At 41.6% G+C, this 26,828-nt stretch overlaps 1 protein-coding gene across 1 annotated transcript in view; it reads left to right on the forward strand.

Annotated features, from left to right (window-relative positions):
• Positions 1–7,588: 7,588 nt before the first annotated feature.
• The window catches only part of FBP2 (fructose-bisphosphatase 2), a 50,701-nt gene continuing 31,461 nt past the window's right edge, over positions 7,589–26,828 (forward strand). Inside the window, exons 1-3 of the mRNA XM_027964239.2 lie at positions 7,589–7,851; positions 12,867–13,029; positions 14,978–15,070. Of these exons, the coding sequence (XP_027820040.2) occupies positions 7,682–7,851; positions 12,867–13,029; positions 14,978–15,070 (426 nt within the window). The 5' untranslated portion in view covers positions 7,589–7,681. The remainder of the gene's footprint in view (positions 7,852–12,866; positions 13,030–14,977; positions 15,071–26,828) is intronic.

Below are 26,828 nucleotides of genomic sequence, written 5' to 3' on the forward strand. Positions count from 1 at the left end.
GCCCTGCTTCATTCCGCATTCCAAGGCCAAATTTGCCTGTTACTCCAGGTGTTTCTTGACTTCCTACTTTTGCATTCCAGTCCCCTATAATGAAAAGGACATCTTTTCTGGGTGTTCGTTCTAAAAGGTCTTGTATGTCTTCATAGAACTGTTCAACTTCAGGTTCCTCAGCGTTACTGGTTGAGGCATAGACTTGGATTACCATGATACTGAATGGTTTGCCTTGGAAACGAACAGAGATCATTCTGTCATTTTGAGATTGCATCCAAGTACTGCATTTTGGACTCTTTTGTTGACCATGATGGCTACTCCATTTCTTCTGAGGGATTCCGTCCCACAGTAGTAGATATAATGGTCATCTGAGTTAAATTCACCCATTCCAGTCCATTTTAGTTCGCTGATTCCTAGAATGTTGACGTTCACTATTGCCATCTCTTGTTTGACCTAAAGCAAATCCTTTATGATTATACAGTGGAAGTGAGAAATAGATTCAGGGGCCTAGATCTGATAGATAGAGTGCCTGATGAACTATGGAATGAGGTTCGTGACATTGTACAGGAGACAGGGATCAAGACCACCCCAGGGAAAAGAAATGCAAAAAAGCAAAATGGCTGTCTGGGGAGGCCTTACAAATAGCTGAAAAAGTAGAGAAGTGAAAACCAAAGGAGAAAAGGAAAGATATAAGCATCTGAATGCAGAGTTCCAAAGAATAGCAAGAAGAGATAAGAAAGCCTTCTTCAGCAATTAATGCAAAGAAATAGAGGAAGATAACAGAATGGGAAAGACTAGAGATCTCTTCAAGAAAATTAGAGACACCAAGGGAACATTTCATGCAAAGATGGGCTCGATAAAGGACAGAAATGGTATGGACCTAACAGAAGCAGAAGATATTAAGAAGAGGTGGCAAGAATACACAGAAGAACTGTACAAAAAAGATCTTCATGACCCGGATAATCATGATGGTGTGATCACTCATCTAGAGCCAGGCATCCTGGAATGTGAAGTCAAGTGGGCCTTAGCAAGCATCACTATGAACAAAGCTAGTGGAGGTGATGGCATTCCAGTTGAGCTATTTCAAATCCTAAAAGATGATGCTGTGAAAGTGCTGCACTCAATATGCCAGCAAATTTGGAAAACTCAGCAGTGGCCACAGGACTGGAAAAGGTCAGTTTTCACTCCAATCCCAAAGAAAGGCAATGCCAAAGAATGCTGAAACTACTGCACAATTGCACTCATCTCACACGCTAGTAAAGTAATCCTCAAAATTCTCCAAGCCAGGCTTCAGCAATACATGAACCGTGAATTTCCAGATGTTCAAGCTGGTTTTAGAAAAGACAGAGGAACCAGAGATCAAATTTCCAACATCCACTGGATCATGGAAAAAGCGAGAGAGTTCCAGAAAAACATCTATTTCTGCTTCATTGACTATGCCAAAGCCTTTGATTGTGTGGGTCACAATAAACTGTGGAAGATTCTGAAAGAGATGGGAATACCAGACCACCTGACCTGCCTTCTGAGAAATCTGTATGCATGTCAGGAAGCAACAGTTAGAACTGGACATGGAACAACAGACTGGTTCCAAATAGGAAAAGAAGTACGTCAAGGTTGTATATTGTCACCGTGCTTATTTAACTTCTATGCAGAATACATCATGAGAAACGCTGGACTGGAAGAAGCAGAAGCTGGAATCAAGATTGCCGGGAGAAATATCAATAACCTCAGATATGCAGATGACACCACCCTTATGGCAGAAAGTGAAGAGGAACTAAAAGCCTCTTGATGAAAGTAAAAGAGGAGAGTCAAAAAGTTGGCTTAAAGCTCAACATTCAGAAAATGAAGATCATGGCATCCAGTCTCATCACTTTGTGGCAAATAGATGGGGAAACAGTGGAAACAGTGTCAGGCTTTACTTTTTTGGGCTCCAAAATCACTGCAGATGATGACTGCAGCCGTGAAATTCAAAGATGCTTACTCCTTGGAAGAAAAGTTATGACCTACCTAGATAGCATATTCAAAAAGCAATTGAAAGAGACACATGTACCCCAATGTTCATCGCAGCACTGTTTATAATAGCCAGGACATGAATCAGTTCTGATGAGATGGATGAAACTGGAGCCGATTATACAGAGTGAAGTATTTAGAAGATGGCAATGACGACCCTGTATGCAAGACAGGAAAGAGACACAGATGTGTATAACGGACTTTTGGACTCAGAGGAGAGGTGGGATGATTTGGGAGAATGACATTCTATGTCTGACGCAGGATGCAGCATGCTTGGGGGCTGGTGCAGAGACTAAGGTCCATCTAGTCAAGGCTATGGTTTTCCAGTAGTCATGTATGGATGTGAGACTTGGACTGTGAAGAAGGCTGAGCACTGAAGAATTGATGCTTTTGAACTGTGGTGTTGGAGAAGGAGAGTCCCTTGGACTGCAAGGAGATCCAACCAGTCCATTCTGAAGGAGATCAGCCCTGGGTGTTCTTTGGAAGGAATGATGCTAAAGCTGAAACTCCAGTACTTTGGCCAACTCATGGGAAGAGTTGACTCATTGGAAAAGACTTTGATGCTGGGAGGGATTTGGGGCAGGAGGAGAAGGGGACAACAGAGGATGAGATGGCTGGATGGCAGCACTGACTCGATGGACATAAGTCTGAGTGAACTCCGGGAGCTGGTGGAGCTGATGGCGTGCTGCGATTCATGGGGTCGCAAAGAGCTGGACATGACTGAGCAACTGAACTGAACTGAACTGATAGTCCTATGGGGACAAGTGTGTAGATATTCTGACATATTTTGCCATAATTGCATAATTTTTTGCATTACATTTTTTTTCCAGTTTTACCTGATGGCATTGTGATAGGGCTTCCCAGACCACATAGTGGTAAAGAATCCACCTGCAAATGCAGGAGATGCATGGGATAGGGGTTCAATCCCTGGGTCAGGAAGATTCCCTCCAGCAGGAAATGGCAATCCACTCTCATATTATTGCCTGAAAAATTCCATGGATGAAGGATCCTGGTATAGTCCATGAGGTTGCAAAGAGTCAGACAGGACTGAGCAATTAAGCACCTGTTTTGATATAATAAGATCTTCTCTGATTGAAAACTTCAAAAACAAAGTAAGATAAGAAACTATGTTGGGATTACATGAGAGTGTATACTTAGAGCATCTTAGCAGAGTTTTGCTAACAAAGAATAGTCCCTCAGTTGATAGTCTAAAGTCACATTCTGGATCCCTGCTTTTGGGTGGACAGCCCTGAGCCAGAAATGAGATCCTCCCTTCTATTAGAAGGATCTGCTTGTCTTTATTAGACTTAGGTCTGTGAGCATTTTTCACTAAGCAGAGCAAGGCCAGAGATAGCTTTGTGGTCACCAGTGTATCCTTAGCACTGAAATACATGTGATCTGCATGCTCTTCTCCCTTCCTCCGGGCTTTCACCATAGCTCCTAATATGTTTCCACCCTGTCATGTGCCCTGAAAGAACTTTGGCATTTGCTGAAAGGTCATCAGCTGCAATCTTAGACCACTGGGTAACTCAAACGTCTGACATTTAAATGCAGCTGCAAAGGGGGTGGGACTGCTGCTGCAGCCTAGCTCAGGCTGGAAGTTGGCAGCCCCTGCCTTGAATCCCTTTATAAAGGAGTGGTTGACTGCTTAGAGGTGACACCAACCAATACTCTCCCTCCTATCCTCAAATTATCAACCCTGGGTGCCTGTGATAAAGCACTAGTCTGTTACTTTCATTTCTAATCTCTTGTGAACAAATACTTTCAGAAAACACAATAAAAGGAAACTACAAAGGCTAATAAGTACATGAAAAGATGCTGAGCATCACCAATCATCAGGGAAATGCCAGACAAAGACACAATAAGATACCATTTCATACCCATGAGGATGGCTATTAAAAATAAACAAACACAATGGACATCCCTGGTGGTCCAGTGGTTAAGAATCCATCTGCTAATGCAGGAGACACAGGTTCAATCCCTGGTCTGGGAAGATTTCACATGCCATAGGGCAACAAAGCCTGTGCACCAAGACTACTAAAGCCCACGTGCTGTAGAGCCCATGCTCTGCAACAAGAGAAGCCGTTGCAATAAGAAGCCTGCACATTGCAATTGGAGCGTAGTCCCCACTCACCACAACCAGAGGAAGCCTGCTTGCAGCAACAAAGACCCAGCACAGCCAAAAATAAAAACAAATAAATAAATTTTTGAAAAAAATTCTTGGCAAAGATGTCTACACACTGGAACTCTTGTGCACTGCTGGCGGGAAAGTAAAATGGTGCAGCTTCTACGGAAAATAGTACAGCGATTCTTCAAGAAGTTAAACAGAGAGTTACCATATGACCCAGCAATTCTACTTCTGAGTATGTACCCTCAAAAAACTGAAAGCAGGGACTTGAACATGTATTTGTCCTACTATGGTCATGATAGCATTATTCATAGGAAAAGGTGGAAACAATCAAACCCGCTCTCAATGGATTAATGGGTAAACAAAATGTGATATATCCACCAGAGGAATATCATTCAGCCTTAAAAAAGAAGTTTCAGACACATGCTACAACATGGATGAACCTTGAAAATATGATGCTGAGTGAAATAACCCAGCCACAAAATGAGAAATAGTATATGACTCAGCCACAAAATGAGAAATATTATATGACTCCACTTATATGACATACCTAGAATAATCAAATCTGTAGAGACCAAAAGTAGAATGCTGGCTGCCAGGGGCTAGGGATTGAGGGGGAAGAGAGAATTATTGTTTAATGGGCACAGAGTTTCACTTTACAATAAAACGATGTTTTTTAAATGAATAGTTTTATGAATTTCAACACATGTATAGGTTCAAGTTGCCATCACCATAATCAATCAGGATACAAAACAGTTCCATCAGCAAAGAATTTCCTGTTCCATCCTCCTTGTCCACACCAACTACCCTGGCAACAATGAAGTTGGTCTCTGACTATAGTTTTCTTTTTTTTTTGAAAATATCATATAAATGGAATCATACAGCATATAGTCATTTAAGCTTAGCTTCCTTCACCCGCATAAGGTCTCTGCGATTCATCCCAGTGCCACGTGCAGTTTGTACCAATAGTTTATTCCTTTTCATTGCTGAATATTGTTCTATTTTGTGCATCTATTAATACCACAGTTTCTTTACCACCACTGAGGAGCATTTGGGTGTTAGCAGTTTCTGACAATTATAAATAGAGCTGTCATAACTATTTATGGATGGGTTTTGGCGTGAATGTACACATTCATTTCTCTAGAAGAGATGTGACAGTCCACTCTGAGTGGCATTGTTTTGTACCACCGTGGGGGAATCCCTCCTAATCAGATGACGACGTTCAACTTCAAAGGAAACCTGGAAACCAAGGAACCAGGCCAGTCTATTCAGTTATAGCCAGTTACTGACCCAGATAGCCTAATATCCAGCCACTGCCCTTTCTATAATTATGTCTGAAGAATTATGATTGATCTCCCGTGCAAAGGACAAAACTGAATTACTTATTGATGGTAACATGATACATGAGGACCAAAGAAAGTTCCATTCTACAGTCCTCACAATTCCCAGAAACTCTTGGGGAAGAAAAAGATAGTTTTCCTATGTTCTTAAAGACATTTAGATCCTGGTGATGTCAAAATTAAAATGCTGTGACACAGCAGTTCATCTTCTACAGCTGTATCCTACTGAAGCCCTCAAACAAGCCCTGGCACAAAGGTTAGGCAGCTTGGTACAGCACTGTTGGAAGAACAAACATTAAAAAAAAATCTAACTGTCCACACATGGGAATGCAGTATGTCTCTATGTATTGACACAAAGAGGTTTTGCTGTGGTAGACACTTGAGACTGGTTGATTCAATACCAGTGTCCAACTCTTGCAGCAAAGCATCACCCATCTAGCCAATGCTACATAAGTGGAACGTTACTTGGGACAGCGATGAGGGGTGGTAATGGATGTTTCCGGGGAATTACTTATTTATTTCCTAATAAAAGAGAACTAATGTGGTTGAAGCTGCCTACTCCTCTCTGAATCTTCAGCGTGAGCTAGATGTTTGGAGCTGCAGTTGCTGTTTTGTGCTGATGAGATGTGGCATGGAGGCAAAAGCCCGCTGGCCAAGGATTAGAGAGGAGACAGAGAGGTTCCTAATGGAACTTTTGACCAGCTATATGAATGCCAGCTGCTGCCTCAGAGAAAATATGGGAAAAATATGTGAGACTTCCCACATATTTAAATCACTCTATATTTACTATTACTTGCAGCTAAACACATTCCAATTGAAGTAACTGTCAAAGGAAAAAATCAAATTGCCCAGCAATGTGCATATTGTCCTATTTTGTAAAATGAAATTGTATATGTATACCTAATAGTTATACAGAATTCAAAAAATTGGAAAGGTAATAGTAATTAACCAGTATTGAGCACCTACTGTGTGACAAGCATACCTTATCACTTTAACCCTCACAATCACTCCGTAAACGTTGATGTTTTATTGTTTTCACCACTTATAAGTGAGGAAACTGAGGCTTCAGGAGCTTTTCCAAACTGTACAGCTAGCAGAAGGTTAGCCTGGAACCTGGAGCCAGGTTTCTCTGCTCCTGGAGAAAGTGCTTGGACCACTCTGTGCAGGCCCCACCCACACCCCTGCCTGAGGTGCGTATTACTAATACTGTGTGTGCGTAGTTGCTCAGTCATGTCTGACTCTTTGCGACCCCATGGGCTGTAGCTGCCCGGGCTCCTCTGTCCATGGGGATTCTCCAGGCCAGAATACTGGAGTGGGTTACCATGCCCTCCTCCAGGGGATCTTCCCAGTCCAGGGTTGAACCCAGGTCTCCTGCATTGCAGGCAGATTTTTTTTACTGTCTGAGCCACAAGGAAGCCCATTACCAATACAGACCCCACCAGCTCTAACGCAGCTATTTATTTCTATGGGGTGGTTTAGAGGATGGGCCATTTCGATAGTGTTTCCTTTTCAATAAGCAAGTATGAATTTTGTTTTGAAAATACAAATGTAGAGAAACTGAAAAACTAAAAAATTAATAAAGTGACTCTGGTGTTAGGCACTGTGCTGGGATTTTTTTTTTCTTCCAGATTTGAATATCAACTATAAATATCCATTCAGTCATATAGACCTTTTTGGAATTAAAAAGCATCCTTTTCAAACATATGAAAGAAGCCTGGCTAACTGGGTTGCCAATATTTTGTTATGTGACCTATACCCCAGATAAGTTATCTGCCAGTCTGACTCCTGCCCCATTAAGGAATGAAACCCTGCAGGAAGTACATGTGAAGAATACTTTTGAGTCTTTGAATAAGAGTTTTATGAATCATTTTTCTAGTGGCTGGATTTCTTGTCTCTACCTGTTACCAAATGATTGCTTCTTAGGGTCTTTAAAATAAAAAAGTTCATCAAGAAAAAGCAGGTCTGTGTTCCAAGTTCTATTTACAGCTGACTTCTGGTGCCTTGGCAGCCTTCAGGTCAGCCAGCCAGAAAGGTTTCCTTGAGGGCTCGCCCAGTTATCTCAACCACGTGGTCTGAGGCACTTTCCCTTAAAGGTCCTGGCACCAAGGTACAGATTTCTAATCAGCTCTGATACTGCGGAGCCACTGATCAGCCCTTAGAGATAAGGCTTTCTTCTGCAGTGAGAAAAGAATCTGAAAAATTACCTGCCGCCATGGGGGACAGAAGTCCCTTCGAAACGGACATGCTCACCCTGACCCGCTATGTTATGGAAAAGGGACGTCAGGCCAAAGGCACCGGGGAGCTCACGCAGCTGCTCAACTCCATGCTGACGGCCATCAAAGCTATCTCCTCAGCTGTGCGTAAGGCGGGCCTGGCCAACCTGTGAGTGATATCCCCGACGACATGTTGCGACCCCAGTCTGGTGGGGGTGGGCAGAGCTGCAGGAGTCTGGGCCGGAAACTGGGTCAAAAGTATTAACCTGCACACAACCCTGCAGGGAAATGGCCTTTCAAGTTTCTGCCAGGTGTGCTTTGATAAGGAGGCTTTTGACTTGTCTCAGGAAAGGCACAAAATTCTTGGAGACATGCTATGGAGAAAAAAAGCATCATTTTTCTAGTCGCTGTGTATTCTAATGACAAGCTCAGGGGCTTGTTCCATGAAAACATATCCTGAGTTAAATCTGAAATCTGTTAGTTGCTTGGTTGGGTCTGACTCTTTGCAACTCCATGGACTGTAGCCCACCAGCCCACCACAGAATTTTCTAGGCAAGAATACTGGAGTGGGTTGCCATTTTCTGCACCAGGGGATCTTCCCGACCCAGGGATTGAACCTGGGTGTGCTGCACTGCAGGCAGGTTCTTCACCCTCTGAGCCAACAAAGAAGCCCACCTCTGACAAAGGGACTCTTATTTGCATTCTCACTGGCACAAAGCGACTGGCGGGAGACTTGAGACGACTCCTGACACCCTGGGCAGATAGGAGTGGTTTTATTGTCACGACCTTTGCCCCTAGTTGTCAGGAGCTAGAAATCATTTACTGAATCTTTTTTTCTCTCATTTACCAAATCTTGAAGCCTGTCGTCCATTTCATGTTCATTGTTGAAAGAAGTGTTTTGCTTTTAAAACCAGTTGTTATTTCTTCCCTGTGACTCAAGCTTCTGTCTACTTGGTATGTAGGACGCTGGGAGGTGCTGGCCTGGGAGCGGGGAATGAAGGGCCTTCTTCCACTTTGCTCTCTTGGTGCTTCACCCAAGCCCAGGAGGCCAAGTTCAGGCTGTGCTGCTGATCCTCACAGCCAAGGGTCCAGTTCCAGTCTGTGGTGAAAAGGATCAGTCTTTGGGTTTCCACTTTCCAGGTAGCAATTCCAATGGAGGTCCTCTCAGATGAAGAGACCCCATCATTCATTATTATTATTATTCCAAAATGAAGAAATAACCAAATCCAATAATTTAAAATATTTATTCTTGGGCATTCCCTGCTGGCTCAGTGTTTAAGACTCTGTGGTTCCATTGCAGGGTGCATGGGTTTGATCCCTGGTCAGGGAACTAAGATCCTGACAGCCAAGGGACCAAAAAAAAAGTAAAAAATGTTTATTCTGAACAACTTAGCACTTTTAACACCAAAAACAATGTGATAATCACAGAATTTATTTTTATTAGTGTAAGGTTTCGTGACCCAGTAACCCAGTGATGAGCTCCAAGTCAGAGGAGATTGTGACTGGCTTCCCTTCTCTCTGTGTATTGCTTTAACTGTCTTAGCACCTCACTTGGCACTAATGGCCAACTCCACCTTTAAGGACCTTCGTGAATGCGAGTCACAGCCACTTGCCTCTGTTCTGCTCCAGCCTGATGGTGAGCGGGGCTGTGTGTAGAGCAGTTCCCCGGGCTGGCTGCTGAGTGTTACTCACCTGAATGGGCTCCCCTGTGCAGGGGGCTGGGCAGGGCAGAGTTTGTGGCTAATTGCTGCAGAACTCTGACTTCGTGGTCATGCAGTGTCCAGAGGAAGTGGACTTAGGGACTGGATGATTCAGGTGTTCCTCTGACTTGGTTTTTCATGCCGTCTGATTATAGTCAATGACCCACTCTCGCTAGGGACTGTAAAATGTAAAATGACTTGGATACTAATAGCCTCTAACTAAATTGTGGGGCTGTTGTAAGGCTTAGTAAGCCCATGTGATGATGATTTTGATGTTGCCAGCCCCATAATAAATGCTCAGTAAATGTTCATTATTTGTTGTTCAGTCGCTGTTGTGTCCGACTCTTAGACTCCATGGACTGCAGCATGTGAGGCTTCCCTGTCCTTCAGCATCTCCTGAAGTTTGTGCAAAGTCTTGTCCCTTGAGCTGATGATGCTATCTGACTATCTTATCCTCTGTCATCCCCTTCTCCCCCTACCCTCAATCTTTCCCAGCATCAAGGTCTTTTCCAACAAGTTGGCTTTTCACATCAGATGGCCAAAGTATTGAGGCTTCAGCTTCAGCATTGGCCCTTCCAATGAATATTCAGTGTTGATTTCCTTAAGAATTGACTGGTTTGATCTCCCTTCTGTCCAAGGGACTCTCAAGAGTCTTCTCCAACACCACAGTTCACAAGCATCAATTCTTCAGCACTCAGCTTTCTTTATAGTCCAACTCTCACATCCATACATAGCTACTGGAAAAACCATAGCTTTGAATATATGCACCTTGGTTGGCAAAGTGATGTCTCTGCTTTTGAATATGCTGTCTAGATTTGTCATAGCTTTTCTTCCAGGGAGCAAGTGTCTTTTGATTTTGTGGCTGCAGTCACTGTCTGCAGTGATTCTGGAAAATAAAATCTGCCACGGTTTCCACTTTTTTCCTCAACTATTTGCCATGAAGTGATGGGACAGGATGCCATGATCTTAGTTTTTTGAATGTTGAGTTTCAAGCCAGCTTTTTCATTCTCCTCTTTCATCCTCACCAAGAGGCTCTTTAGTTCCGTTTCCCTTTCTGCCATTAGAGTGTTATCACCTGCATATCTGAGGTCGTTGGGTTCCATGTCCAGGTCAGTTCAGTCGCTCAGTCATATCCGGCTCTTTGTGACCCCATGGACTGCAGCGCACCAGACTTCCCTGTCCATCACCAACTCCCAGAGATTGCTCAAACTCAGGTCCAAACCTGGGGAAATTTGCGGGCAAACAGGTTGATGTTGAAAACTGACCACTAGGTGGCAGGCGCAGCCTGTGGAAACAAAATGTCAGAATTTCACACTTCATCAGAGGGCAGAGGCAGGATTCTTCAGTTTGACAGAGACCATGTGTTCTGCTAGTTCAGATATTTCTGTCTCTTTCTCATTTAGGGGGGTTCCTCTTTTGGGGAAGATATTTCTAGGCACATGCTCCATAAATGCAAAACTGATCAGAGGCTCATATTTTTCTTCTTTTTTCTCTGCTTCCTGCTGTAGGAAGAAGGGAACACTAGCATTCTGGGAATGCTGTCCCCAGAATCCTTTCCACAGCTTCCTAATGTCAAAATGCAGAACAATTCATTTAAAATTTGTCAGCAAAGTCTTAATGTTAGTAAAAGCTGTAAGAAGATACTGTCTATGGGTTATAAAGCATTTTCCTGTCCATGATCTAACTTGGAGCAGTTGTCAGGCAATTAGATCTCTTGTAAATGAGCTTCCATTCTTTCTGAAAGTAGAGGTGTTGATGGAGGGATTGTGGAGAGGGAGGGAGACAGAGCAACATGCCCAGTTCCTGTAAGGAGGGTGCACAGGGTGGGCTGAGAGGTAGGGTAAGGGCAGGGTTAGTGTGGTGTTGGGGAGAGGTGTTTGCAAAACACTGAACAGAGAGCCTGTTTCTCTTCCCCACCACCCATAGGCTCCTGGCTCCCCTGCATTAAACAAGAAAACTGAGTTCACAGGGTTTGTGAACTCTGTAAACGCTGATGCAGAACAATCTAGTTTTGTCATTGTTGTGTGCTTGTTTGCTTTTATTTTGAAGTAGAAGGTACAGTCTTTGAGGTCAGTCTACCAGCATCATTTTCCAAGGCAGATCTCATCACATCAGACATCAAGTGATGGGGGACACCTGTTGGGGTGAGGGGAGATGTTGTCAGTCAGGGGAAGGGATGGGAAATGAGTTGTCTCCCAGTTTAGGGTAAATCAGTGACTCTCAACCCTGGCTACTTGTCAGAAACACTTGAAGAATCCTTCAATAAATAAATGATGTTAACAAAAAGGAGAGGAAGGAATTACTTTCCTGCCATCCATTCTTTGTAATTCAGTGAAGGTATTCTGAGCCTCTGAGCACTGCGGAAACAGGCACAGTGAGGCACAGCTCTTGCCTTCAGTGAGCAGACAGTCCAGCAGGGAGGACATTCCCATGAACAGACTGTGAGTTGCTGTGGAAGGGCTGACAGAGCTGTGTCTGGTATGTGGTGGGACCAGGGAAGCTTCTGGAAGATGTTAGGAGGTGGGCAGAAAGCACTCCCATGGGGTGGGGGGACACCCCATGACTGAAGGTGGGAAGGAGGGAAGCAGCTTGCAGGGTGCTGGTGGCCTCAGGACCTTTGCAGCTGTTGGAATGTGGAAGTCTGGAGGGGAGTGATAGCTATGTGGCTCATGGAGAGACGAGCATGAAGCCAGGGGACAGTGAACCAGGAGTCCATGGGAGGCAGGTGTGTGCCCACACGGTGCCAGAGGCTGAGGGTGAAAGGCTAAGTGGCGAGGCCAAGTGTGGGGCCAGGGCTTCCTTGATGGGGTCTGAAGCCAAGTATGGGGGACCTGGGGACTCTGGGAGAGATGGGGGTGGTCTGACTGGCTTTTTAGAAGGTTCCTACCCACGAGGACGGGAGCCGGAGACTTTAGATAGCAATCCTCTATAACCTAAAGCACCCAAATACAATTTTTACACTGGTATTCTTTCTTATATTGCTTGGTAATGGTAATAAAGAACAAAATTAAATTTTATCCCTAATTTCCTTCTTTATTCAAGTAATGCCAGGCTACAGCAGAACAGTTTTTAATTCAGCCCAACAGGCCACTATTTGAGGATAATCAACAAATACTAGAAATTCCAAGGCTGGAAATCCACAGTCCTTTACCTTCTAAAGTTTTTAATTATGGCGATGTGTCTGACTTTATGAACTCCCCCTCTGTCTTTCAGGGCCCCAAGGGAGGCGGAGGTGGGGCAGAGTTGTACATTAGCAAGACTGAATTCTGTAGTGTTACTGGGATGACTAGGAACTTGCAACAGTGGCCCCAAGCCAGGGTAAAAACCAGCGCTGTGAGACAGGACGCACTCGGTCGTATTTATGCTCTGGAGACCCTGGAGCCCTGAAGGGAAAAGGGATGCGGGGGAGGTGTCTTGGCGTCCTGGCATCTTCGCTGGAGTCTGGGCTCCCTTCCTGATTTCCTCCAGCTTTTTCCCGTCTTAGGTATGGAATCGCGGGAAGCGTGAACGTGACGGGGGATGAGGTGAAGAAGCTGGACGTGTTATCCAATGCCCTGGTGATCAACATGCTCCAGTCTTCCTACAGCACCTGTGTCCTGGTGTCGGAAGAGAATAAAGAAGCCATTATCACCGCCAAGGAGAAGAGGGTACGTGTGGCAGCCGGGCTGAGGTTCTTCTATTCACCAGTGGAGGTCGCAACTGAACTGGGAAGAATCTTTGATTCCCTTGCTTTATTTTAGTTTCTGGGATTTTCCTCTATTGCTTAATTTTTGTTTTCCAGAAACCACGGTTTGCATATTTCTTTACTTTGAAGTTTTATGCTGTTTAGTCAAAGAGACTCCATAATAAGGAAATGATTCATTCAGGAAATAAATCAGAGTGCTTTACCGAAACTTATCAGTGGACAGGGTTCATCTTGGGTTTCCACCTAATGTACTCGTAACAAGTCCCAATGTTTTGAAGCTTGAAAATCAGGTCCAGTAAAAAGTAGAGTTTCTGGGGAGAAAGATATTTTTGGTCTTTTACTCTTCTCATCCCCACAATCCTCGCCCCTTCCCCAAGGGGGTTTGGTTTTAGCAGAGATTTCGTCATGCCTGACAACCTGTTAGACTAAAACAGAAACGAAATTGTAAAGATTGTTGCTTTTGCCTTAATACAATGGTAAACTTGTTTAGCTCATGGCATGCCTGGGGAGGGTCTATATTCAGGATGGTTCCACAGTTTATTTTTTAAAAAATTCGTGGCCAAAAATTCAACCCATATTCAGTTGCGATGCAGTAATACCACATAAATGCCAGCACTGTTGGCTCTTGTTTTATACACTGGATCTTGGGGACAAGGTGCCATTACTTTATGATTAGCTGAAAGGATGGAAAAAGTAAAGCCAAATTTATTAAACACTTACTGTATACTGGGGATTGTGCAAAAGTCCTTTGTACTTGTTGTCTCACGTAATTCAGGCTAAGTCACATCTATTATTCTCAACTGTCACACTAGCTCCTGAACATTCTCCAGTGTGTGCTTGATGTTGAACAAATAACTGCTGAATGCATGCATGCATGCATGAATGAGCTGATTTGGATTATCTACAGGGAGAATGAGAGATTTCCAAGTTTATGGATTCCACTCCCCTACCCCCATCTCCTATTGAGAAAGAAGGAAGGAAAGAAAGGAAAGCCAAATTAATCTAGGGCACTACTCATTGGAAAGTCAGGGGAAAAGTAGCTAAGCAGTGGGAGAAATGACTCCCATTTTACTTGATGTTGTACTAGCAGTATTTAATGAGCCAGGAGACCCCAGTCCCCATCATTAAGGCTCTCATAGAACCTTGTACCTAGGAGGTCAGTAAAATGTATCTGGTGATTTCTTTCCACTGACTTGTCTGTGACAGCAGCGTGGGTGGACATGAGGGGCTTGGTATCTCAGGACCCCACCTGGTCTTCTGATCTTCAAGTCAGAAAGGAAAGGCAAATGCGGCAAAACCCAAAGGAATACTTTTATTCTCTTGATTTACTTACATACAGCTGCTATCTTAATAAGAGAGGCCCAGAGGCCCTGGGACCTTGTTCTGAAGTTTTCTTTTGATAAAAATGTGCCCAAATGAAGAAAGCCTGTCTGGGGAGAAGCGTGATGTATCAATAATTCAATAACAACGTTACTATGGACTTAGGTAGAACTTGCCCAAGTTTATCTTCAGCTTCTCCAACTCCTTCCAGCATGGTGCCCAGTTCAGACCAGTTCCTCTCACACCTTCAGCAATTCCAAGTTCCCAGGTAGGAGGGGAGGATGAAGCCAGAGTAGGTGGGAGCAAAGATATTTGGGGATAGGTGGGACCTCCTTCACCCCGTGTGGGCATCAGGTAATCTGTTTATGGGCAAGTGAGTTCTGAACTGCACAATTAATATATGTGGATATGCTCTGCATTCCTTAAGTAATTGTAAATTTTGATAAGGATATCCCTTTGCTCTAAGTTGCTTCTGATGGGGTGTTACCTGCCAGACTCAGCCACTTACACAGAGTGTGTTGACTGGTACAGAGTGTTGACTTACAGTATTGACCTGCGTTGATCAGGTGTTCTGCCTTCTGTGCACGTAGGGGAAATACGTGGTCTGCTTTGACCCGCTGGATGGATCTTCCAACATCGACTGCCTGGCTTCCATTGGAACCATATTTGCCATCTACAGAAAGGTAAGCAAACAGTCTGCTCTTTAACACCTCCTTCCTCTGATGGTTTCAGGAAGGTTCCTGGACTCAGAGCCACGAGTCTGGAGTTCTAGCCTTTGTCTTCCCAGTAACCAGATATACCACGGCAGGCAAGCTATGAACCTCCCTCTGCCTCAGGATCCTCATTTAAGACCCGAGTTGGTATTTTCCCTCAGCCTTCTTCTCAGTGTTCATGGGAAGGTAGGGTGAGAGGATACATGGGAACTTGTTTTGAAAATCTGGATGCGATACAAATGTCAGACATGGAGTTAGGTTCCAAGCGACATCTGAAGGCGCCTGTGTTCCTTCTTTATGTATCTCAAATCTTATTGCATTCATTTTCTGTTGCTGCTGTAACAATTCACATGCATTTAGAAGTTTAAAACAACACCCATTTATTGTGTCCCAGTTCTTGGGTCAGAAGTCTGACAGCATGGCTGAGCTCTATCTGATAAGGTCAAAATCTGGGTGTTAGCTGGCTTGGTCTCCTATTGAGAAGAGCTCGCTTCCAGGCTCATTGAAGTTGTTTGCAAAATTCAATGAAATAGTTAATATCCATCCTCTCAATAGTTACAGTTTTTGTTCTTGTGATGAGAACTTTTAAGATCTACTCTCACGTTAGTTGCTCAGTCATGTCTGACTCTTTGCCACCCCATAGACCATAGCCCACCAGGCTCCTCTGTCCATGGAGTTCTCCAGGCAAGAATACTGGAGAGGGTTGCTATCCCCTTCTCCAGGAGATCTTCCCGACCCAGGAATCGAACCGCATTGCAGGCAGATTCTTTATCATCTGAGTCACCAGGGAAACCCCATGAAGTGAAGTGAAGAAGTGAAGTGAAGTTGCTCAGTTGTGTCTGACTCTTTGCGACCCCATGGACTGTAGCCTACCAGGCTCCTCAGTCATTGGGATTCTCCAGGCAGGAATACTGGAGTGGGTTGCCATTTCCTTCTCCAGGAGATCTTCCCAACCCAGGGATTGAACCTGGGTCTCCTGTATTGCAGGCAGATGCTTTGAAACCCCATAGCAGCTTTCAAATACACAGTGTGGTATTAACTGTAGTCACCATGCCGTCTATTACATCCCAAGGACTTATTTGTTTTATAACTGGATGTTTGTACCTTTGACCACCTTCACTCTCTTCACCTACCTCCATCCCCTGATTCTGGCAACCACCAATCTGTTCTATGAGTTGGCTTTTTTTTTTTTTTTTTTTGAGTCCACATGTAAATGAGATCATACAGTACTTATCTTTCTCTGACTTATTTCATTTAGCATAACACTGTCAAAGTTCATTCAAATTGCAGGATTTCCTTCTTTTTCATGGCTGAATTTTATATATGTATGTATGTATACTTGAAATAGTGGTTTCATTTCCTTCATGTATATACCCAAAAGTATAATTCCTGGAAATTATATATAGTTCTATTTTTAATTTTCTGAAGAACCACCACACTGGTTTCCATAGTGGTTGTACCAGTTTACATTCCCACGGGCAGTTCACAAGGGTTCCGTTTTCTCCACATCCTCACCAACATGTGTCTTCTCTCATCTTTTTTATTTAGTCCTTCTGGCAGGTGTGAGGTGATCTCTCATTGTGGTTTTGATCTGCCTTTTCCTGATGGTTAGTGGTGTTGGACACCTTTTCATGTACCTGTTGGCCCTTTGTATGTCTTCTTTGGAAAAATGTCTATTTGGTCAGATTGTTTGTATTTTTTGCCATTAAGTTGTGTGAATTCTTTATAAATTCTGGATATTCATCCCTTATTCTAGGTATAATCTGCAAACGTTTTTTGCCTTTTCCTTTTTTTATGATGGTCTTAATAATGTCTTAAGACCAACTGATTTAAAAATGAAAAGGAATAATGAAGGAGGCTGTGCATGTGTGCAGGCAGCAGATATGTTGGAAATCTCTATTTCTTTCCCACAATTTTTCTGTGATTCTAAAACTGTTCTAAAAAAATGAAGTCTGAAATGAAAAAGAGAAGAATATTATTATATATAATATGGGCTATTCACATATGGGTTTTGGTGATTTTTGAACACAGAGATTTTGTCTTAAAATTTAAGTAAAACACAGACTCTGAAGACTAGTCCAAATAACCACAGGTTTTCTCTGATTGTATTGCTAAAGAAGGGGGACAGTGTTGCTTAATGCTCTAGTGAGAGAGCAGGTCTCTTCAGAGCTCTAATTACCAAAAAAAAACTGCAAAAGAAAAGACACTGTAAATAAAATCAACAGGCAGATGACAATTGAGGAAAATGTTTGCAACATATAAGGCATTTATATCTTTCATATGTAAGAAATAAATCAACATTGCCTGCATGCTAAGTTGCTTCAGTCATGTCCGACTGTGCTACCCTATGGACTGTAGCCCACTAGGCTCCTCTGTCCGTGGGATTCTCCAGGCAAGAATATTGGAGGTTGCTAAGCCCTCCTTCAGGGATCTTCTTGACCCAGGGATTGAACCCAAGTCTCTTATGTCTCCAGCATTGGCAGGCAGGTTCTTTACCACTAGCGCCACCTGGGAAGCCCAAAATCAACAATAAGAAGATGACTATCTAGATAGAAAAGTAACCAATGACGTGAAACAGGCAACTTACAAAATAAGAAACAAAATGGTCAATTAATATATAAAATTTTACTTTATTAATTATACAAAATGGAAACTTAAGCAAGTATATTTTTTTTTTCACCCATCAAGTTGACCAAGTTGAAAAAACAGCACTATCTTATTTTTATCAGATTAAATTGAATTGAATGCCCTTGTCACTGGTACCAGCCTTGTCATGGCGAATGGGCTTGCATAACTCTGTGAAGTTATGAGCCATACTGTGCAGGGCCACTCAGGACAGATGAGTCATAGTGAAGAGTTGTGACAAAATGTGGTCCACTGGAGGAGGCAATGGCAACACTCTCCAGTATTTTTGCCAGGAGAACTCTGTGAACAGTACAAAAAGATAAAAACATATGACACTAAAAGATGAGCCTCCCCCTCAGGTTGGAAGATGTCTAATATGATACTGGGGAAGAATGAAGGGCAATTACTAACAGGTTCAGAAAGAATGAAGCCGCTGATCAAGGAGGAGATGGCAAGACTGAACATCTGCTTCTTAGTAGATGTTAGTGAACATTGCATGTTAGGAATTAGTGAACTAAAATGGATGGGAATGGGTGAATTTAATTCAGGTAATCATTGTATTTACTACTGTGAGTAAGAATCCATTAGAAGAAATGGAGTAGCCCTCATAGTCAACAAAAGTGTCTGAAATGCAATACTTTGGAGCAACCTCAAAAATGGCAGAATGATCTTAGTTCATTTTCAAGGTGAACCATTCAGCATGACAGTAATCTAAGTCTATGCCCCAACCACTGATGGTGAAGAAGCTGAAGTTGACCAGTTCTATGAAGACCTACAACACATTTGAGAACTAGCACCAAAAAAAGATGTCCTTTTCATCATAGGGGATTGTAAAAATAAGGAATGCAAAAGTAGGAAGTCAAGAAATGCCTGGAGTAACAGGCAGGTTTGGTCTTGGAGTACAAAATGAAACAAGGCAAAGGCTAACAGGGTGTTGTCAAGAGAAAGCAATGGTCAGAGCAAATACCCTCTTACAACAGCATAAGAGAGGACTCTACACATGGAGATCACCACATGGTCAATATTGAAATCAGATTATGTTCTTTGCAGCCAAAGATGGAGAAGCTCTATACAGTCAGTGAAGACAAGACCTGGAGCTGACTGTAGCTCAGACCATGAGCTCCTTATTGCAAAATTCAGGCTTAAATTGAAAAAAGTAGTGGAAACCTCTAGGCCATTCAGTTCAGTTCAGTTCAGTTCAGTCACTCAGTCAAGTCCAAGTCTTTGCAACCTCAGGGACTGCAGCACGCCAGGCCTCCCTGTCTATCACCAACTCCCAGAGCTTACTCAAACTCATGTCCATCTCATCCTCTGTCATCCCCTTCTCCTCCCACCTCCATCTTTCTCATCTTTCAAATTACTCAGTTCTTCACATCAGTTGGCCAAAGTTTTGGAATTTCAGCTTTAGCATCAGCATCAGTCCTTCCAATGAATATTCAGGACTGACTGATTTCCAAAGAATAGCAAGGAGAGATAAGAAAGGCTTCCTCAGTGATCAATGCAAAGAAATGGAGGAAGTAGAATGAGAAAAACTAGAGATCTCTTCAAGAAAATTAGAGATACCAAGGGAACATTTCATGCAAAGATGGGCTCAATAAAGGACAGAAATGGTATGGACCTAACAGAAGCAGAAGATATTAAGAAGACGTGGCAAGAATACACAGAAGAACTATACAAAAAAGATCTTCACAACCTAGATAATTGTGTGATCACTCATCTAGAGTCAGACATCCTGGCATGTGAAGTCAAGTCGGGTAAAGGAACAGGATAAATGCCCACCAAACCAAACAAAAGAGGAAGAGATAAAGAACCTACCTGATAAAGAATTCTGAATAATGATACTGAAAATGATCCAAAACCTTGAAAACAAATTGGAGTTACAGATAAATAGCCTGGAGACAAGGATTGAGAAGATGCAAGGAAGGTTTAACAAGGACTTAGAAGAAATAAAAAAGAGTCAATATATAATGAATAATGCAATAAATGAGATTAAAAATACTCAGGAGGGAACCAACAGTAGAATAACAGGCAGAAGATAGGATAAGTGAGGTAGAAGATAGAATGGTAGAAATAAATGAAACAGAGAGGAAAAAAGAAAAAAGAATTAAAAGAAATGAGGAAAATCTCAGAGACCTCTGGGACAATGTTAAGTGTCCCAACATTGGACTCATAGGAGTCCCAGAAGAAGAAGACAGAAAGACTATGAGATAATACTTGAGGAGATAATAGTTGAAAACGTCCCTAAAATGGGGAAGGAAATAATCATCCAAGTTCAAGAAACCCAGAGAATCCCAAACAGGATAAACCCAAGGTGAAACACCCCAGGACACATATTAATCAAATTAACAAAGATCAAACACAAAGAACAAACATTAAAAGCAGCAAGGGAAAAACAACAAATAACACACAAGGGGATTTCCATAAGGATAACAGCTGATCTTTCAATAGAAACTCTTCAGGCCAGGAGGGAATGGCAGGACATATTTAAAGTGATGAAAGAAAATAACCTACAGCCCAGATTACTGTACCCAGCAAGGATCTCATTCAAATATGAAGGAGTAATCAAAAGCTTTACAGACAAGCAAAAGCTGAGAGAATTCATCACCACCAAACCAGCTCTCCAACAAATGCTAAAGGATCTTCTTCAGACAGGAAACACAGAAAGGGTGTATAAACTCAAACCCCAAACAATAAAGTAAATAGCAATGGGATCATACTTATTAATAGTTACCTTAGATGTAAATGGGTTGAATGCCCCAACCAAAAGACAAAGACTGGCTGAATGGATACAAAAACAAGACCCCTATATATGTTGTTTACAAGAGACCCAGCTTGAAACAAGGGACACATACAGACTGAAAGTGAGGGGCTGGAAAAATATATTCCACACAAATAGAGACCAAAAGAAAGCAGGAGTAGCAATACTCATATCAGATAAAACAGACTTTAAAACAAAGGCTGTGAAAAGAGACAAAGAAGGACACTAGATAATGATCAAAGGACCAACCCAAGAAAAAGATTTAACAATTATAAATATATATGCACCCAACATAGGAGCACTGCAATATGTAAGACAAATGCTAACAAGTATGAAAGGGGAAATTAGCAATAATAGTGGGAGACTTTAATATCCCACTCACACCTATGGATAGATCAACTAAACAGGAAATTAACAAGGAAACACAAACTTTAAATGATACAATAGAGCAGTTAGACCTAATTGATATCTATAGGACATTTCACCCCAAAACAATGAATTTCACCTTTTCTCAAGTGCACACAGAACCTTCTCCAGGATAGATCACATCCTGGGCCATAAATCTAGGCTTAGTAAATTTCCAAAAAAAAAAAAAAAATTGAAATCATTCCAAGCATCTTTTCTGACCACAATACAGTAAGATTAGATGTCGATTACAGGAGAAAAATTATTTAAAATTACAACATGTGGAGGGTGAACAACATGCTTCTGAATAACCAACAAATCACAGAAGAAATTTAAAACAATTAAAATATGCATAGAAATGAATGACAAATAAAAACACAGCAACCCAAAACCTGTGGGACACTGTAAAAGCAGTGCTAAGGGGAAGGTTCATAGCAACACAGGCTTACCTCAAGAGACAAGAAAAAAGTCAAATAAATAACCTAAATCTACACCTAAAGCAACTAGAAAAGGAAGAAATGAAGAACCCCAGGGTTAGTAGAAGAAAAGAAATCTTAAAAATTGGGGCAGAAATAAATGCAAAAGAAACAAAAGAGACCATAGCAAAAATCAACAAAGCCAAAAGCTGGTTCTTTGAGAAGACAAATAAAATCGACAAACCATTAGCCAGATTCATCAAGAAACAAAGGGAGAAAAATCAAATCAACAAAATTAGAAATGAAAACGGAGAGATCACAACAGACAACACAGAAATACAAAGGATCATAAGAGATTATTATCAGCAACTATATGCAAATAAAATGGGCAGGAAGAAATGGAAAAATTCTTAGAAAAGTACAACTTTCCAAAACTGAACTAGGAAGAAATAGAAAATCTTAACAGACCCATCACAAGTACAGAAATTGAAACTATAATCAGAAATCTTCCAACAAAAAAAAGCCCAGGACCAGACAGCTTCACAGCTGAATTCTACCAAAAATTTATAGAAGACCTAACACCTATCCTACTCAAACTCTTCCAGAAAATTGTGGAGGAAGGTAAACTTCCAAACTCATTCTATGAGGCCACCATCACCCTAATACCAAAACCTGACAAAGATGCCACAAAAAAAGAAAACTGATCAGGCCAATATCACTGATGAACATAGATGCAAAAATCCTTAACAAAATTCTAGCAAACAGAATCCAACATCATATTGAAAAGATCATACATCATGACCAAGTGGGCTTTATCCCAGGGATGCAAGGATTCTTCAATATCTGCAAATCAATCAATGTAATACACCACATTAACAAATGGAAAGATAAAAACCATATGATTATCTCAATAGATGCAGAGAAAGCCTTTGACAAAATTCAACATCCATTTATGATAAAAACTCTCCAGAAAGCAGGAATAGAAGGAACATTCCTCAACATAATAAAAGCTATATATGACAAACCCACAGGAAACATTATCATTAATGGTGAAAAATTGAAAACAATTCCCCTAAAGTCAGGAACAAGATAAGGGTGCCCACTCTCACCACTACTATTCAACATAGTTTTGGAAGTTTTGGCCACAACAATCAGAGAAGGAAAAGAAATAAAAGGAATCCAGATTGGAAAAGAAGAAGTAAAACTCTCACTGTTTGCAGATGACGTGATCCTCTACATAGAAAATGCTAAAGACTCCACCAGAAAATTACTAGAGCTAATCAATGAATATAGTAAAGCTGCAGGATATAAAATCAACACGCAGAAATACCATGCATTCCTATACACTAACAATGAGGAAACAGAGAAATTACAGAAACAATTCCATTCACCATTGCAATGAAAAGAATAAAATACATAGATATATATCTACCTAAAGAAACAAAAGATCTGTGTATAGAAAACTATAAAACACTGGTAAAAGAAATCAAAGAGGACACTAATAGTTGGAGAAATATACCGTGTTCATGGATCAGAAGAATCAATATAGTGAAAATGAGTGTACTACCCAAAGCAATCTATAGATTCAATGCAATCCCCATTAAGCTACCAATGGTATTTTCACAGAGCTAGAACAAATAATTTCACAATTTGTATGGAAATACAAAAACCTTGAATAGCCAAAGCAATCTTGAAAAAGAAGAATGGAACTGGAGGAATCAACCTGCTTGACTTCAGACTATACTACAAAGCCACTGTCATCAAGACAGTATGGTACTGGCACAAAGACAGAAATATAGATCAATGGAACAAAATAGAAAGCCCAGAGATAAATCCACACACCTATGGACACCTTATCTTTGACAAAGGAGGCAAGAATATACAATGGAGAAAAGACAATCTCTTTAACAAGTGGTGCTGGGAAAACTGGTCAACCACTTGTAAAAGAATAAAACTAGAACACTTTTAACACCATACACAAGAATAAACTCAAAATGGATTAAAGATCTAAACTTAAGACCAGAAACTATAAAACTCCTAGAGGAAAATATAGGCAAAACACTCTGACATAAATCACAGCAGGAACCTCTATGACCTACCTCCTAGAATATTGGAAATAAAAGCAAAAATAAACAAATGCGACCTAATTAAAATTAAAATCTTCTGCACAACAAAGGAAATTATAAGCAAGGTGAAAAGACAGCTTTCAGAATTGGAAAAAATAATAGCAAATGAAGCAATGGACAAAGAGTTAACCTCAAAAATATACAAGCAACTCTTGTGGCTCATTTCCAGAAATATAAACAACCCAATCAAATAATGGGCCAAAGAACTAAACAGACATTTCTCCAAAGAAGACATACAGATGGCTAACAAACACATGAAAAGATGCTCAGCATCACTCATTATCAGAGAAATGCAAATCAAAACCACAGTGAGGTACCATTTCACACCAGTCAGAATGACTGGTATCCAAAAGTCTACAAGCAATAAATGCTGGAGAGGGTGTGGAGAAAAGAGAACCCTCTTTCACTGTTGTGGGGAATGCAAACTAGTACAGCCATTATGAAGAACAGTGTGGAGATTCCTTTAAAAACTGGAAATAGAACTGCCATATGACCCAGCAATCACACCTCTGGGCATACACACCAAGGAAACCAGAATTGAAAGAGACACGTGTACCCCAATGTTCATCACAGCACTGTTTATAATAGCCAGGACATGGAAGCAACCTAGATGTCCATCAGCAGATGAATGGATAAGAAAGCTGTGGTACATATACACAATGGAGTATTACTCAGCCATTAAAAAGGATACATTTGGATCAGTTCTAATGAGGTGGATGAAACTGGAGCTTATTATACATAGTGAAGTAAGCCAGAAATAAAAACACCAATACAGTATATTAATGCATATATATGGAATTTAGAAAGATGGTAACGATAACCCTGTATGTGAGACAGGAAAAGAGACACAGATGTATAGAACAGTCTTTTGGACTCTGTGGGAGAGGGAGAGAGTGGGATGATTTGGGAGAATGGCATTGAAACATGTAAATTATAACATGTGAAACAAATCGCCAGTCCATGTTCAATGCATGATACAGGGTGCTCGGGGCTGGTGCACTGGATGACCCAGAGGGATGAGATGGGGATGGAGGTGGGAGAGGGGTTCAGGATGGGGAACACATGTACACCCATGGTGGATCCATGTCAATGTATGGCAAAACCAATACAATATTGTAAAGTAAAATAAATAAATGAATAAATAAAACAGATTAAAAAAATGAAGTCAAGTGGGCCTTAGGAAGTATCACCACAAACAAAGCTAGTTGAGGTGATGGAATTCCAGTTGAGCTATTTCACATCCTAAAAGATGATGCTGTGAAAGTGCTGCACTCAATATGCCAGCAAATTTGGAAAACTCAGCAGTGGCCACAGGACTGGAAAAGGTCAGTTTTCATTCCAATCCCAAAGAAAGCCAAGGCCAAAGAATGCTCAAACTACCACACAATTGCACTCATCTTACATGCTCATAAAGTAATGCTCAAAATTCTCCAAGCCAGGCTTCAGCAATACATGAAGCGTGTACTTCCAGATGTTCAAGCTGGTTTTAGAAAAGGCAGAGGAACCAGAGATCAAATTGTCAAAATCTGCTGGATCATGGAATAAGCAAGAGAGTTCCAGAAAAACATCCATTTCTGCTATATTGACTATGCCAAAGTCTTTGTGTGGGTCACAATAAACTGTGGAAAATTCTGAAAGAGATGGGAATACTAGACCACCTGACCTGCCTCTTGAGAAAGCTGTATGCAGGTCAGGAAGCACCAGTTAGAACTGGACATGGAACAACAGACTGGTTCCAAATAGGAAAAGGAGTACGTCAAGGCTGTATATTGTCACCCTGCTTATTTAACTTATATGCAGAATACATCATGAGAAACGCTGGGCTGGAGGAAGCACAAGCTGGAATCAAGATTGCCAGGAGAAATATCAGTAACCTCAGATATGCAGATGACACCACCCTTATGGCAGAAAGTGAAGAAGAACTAAAAAGCCTCTTGATGACTGTGAAAGTGGAGAGTGAACAAGTTGGCTAAAACTCAACATTCAGAAAATGAAGATCATGGCATCCGGTCCCATCACTTCATGGGAAATAGATGGGGAAACAGTGGAAACACTGTCAGACTTTATTTTGGGAGGCTACAAAATCACTGCAGATGATGAATGTAGCCATGAAATTAAAAGATGCTTGCCCTTTGGAAGGAAAGTTTTGACCAACCTAGACAGCATATTAAAAAGCAAAGACATTACTTTGTCAACAAAAGTCCATCTAATCAAGGCTATGATTTTTCCATTACTCATGTATGGATGTGAGAGTTGGACTATAAAGAAAGCTAAGTGCTGAAGAATTGATACTTTTGAACTGTGCTTTTGGAGAAGACTCTTGAGAGTCCCTTGGACTCTAAGGAGATTCCTCCTAAAGGAAATCAGTCCTGGGTGTTCATTGGAAGGACTGATGTTCAACCTGAAACTCCAATATTTTGGCCACCTGATGCAAAGAGCTGATTCATTGGAAAACACCCTGATGTTGGGAAAGATGGAAGGCAGGAGGAGAAGAGGACGACAGAGGATAAGGTGGTTAGATGGCATCACCGACTTAATGTACATGAGTCTGAGTAAACTCTGGGAGTTGGAGATGGACACAGAGGCCTGGCGTTCTGTGTTTCATGGGGTCGCAGGGAGTCGGACACGACAAGTGGTTGAAATGAACTGAATTGAACTGATCTCCTTTAGGATGGACTGGTTGAATCTCCTTGCAGTTCAAGGGACTCTCAAGAGTCTTCTACAACACCACAGTTCAAAAGCATCAATTCTTCTGTGCTCAGCTTTCTTTATATTCCAACTCTCACATCCATACATGACTACTGGAAAAACCATAGCTTTGACTAGATGGACATTTATTGGCAAAGTAATGTCTCTGCTTTTTAATATGCTGTCTAGGTTGGTCATAGTTTTTCTTGCAATGAGCAAGCATCTTTTAATTTCATGGCTGCAGTCACCATCTGCAGTGATTTTGGAGCCCCAATCAATAAACTCTGCCACTGTTTCTACTTTTTCCCCATCTATTTCCCATGAAATGATGGGACTGGATGCCATGATCTTAGTTTTCTGAATGTTGAGCTTTAAGCCAACTTGTTCACTCTCCTCTTTCACTGTCATCAAGAGACTCTTTAGTCCTTCTTTACTTTCTGCCATAAGGGTGGTGTCATCTGCATATCTGAGGTTATTGATATTTCTCCTGGCAATCTTGATTCCAGCTTGTGCTTCATCCAGTCCAGCATTTCTCATGATGTACTCTGCATATAAGTTAAATAAGCAGGGTGACAATATACAGCATTGATGCACTACTTTTCTGATTTGGAACCCATCTGCCATTCAGGTATGACCTAAATCTGATCCCTTATGATTATACAGTGGAGGTGACCAACAGATTAAAGGTATTAGATCTGGTAGACAGAGTG

Source organism: Ovis aries, chromosome 2 (assembly GCF_016772045.2).
Source record: "Ovis aries strain OAR_USU_Benz2616 breed Rambouillet chromosome 2, ARS-UI_Ramb_v3.0, whole genome shotgun sequence".
Classification (NCBI taxonomy): domain Eukaryota; kingdom Metazoa; phylum Chordata; class Mammalia; order Artiodactyla; family Bovidae; genus Ovis; species Ovis aries.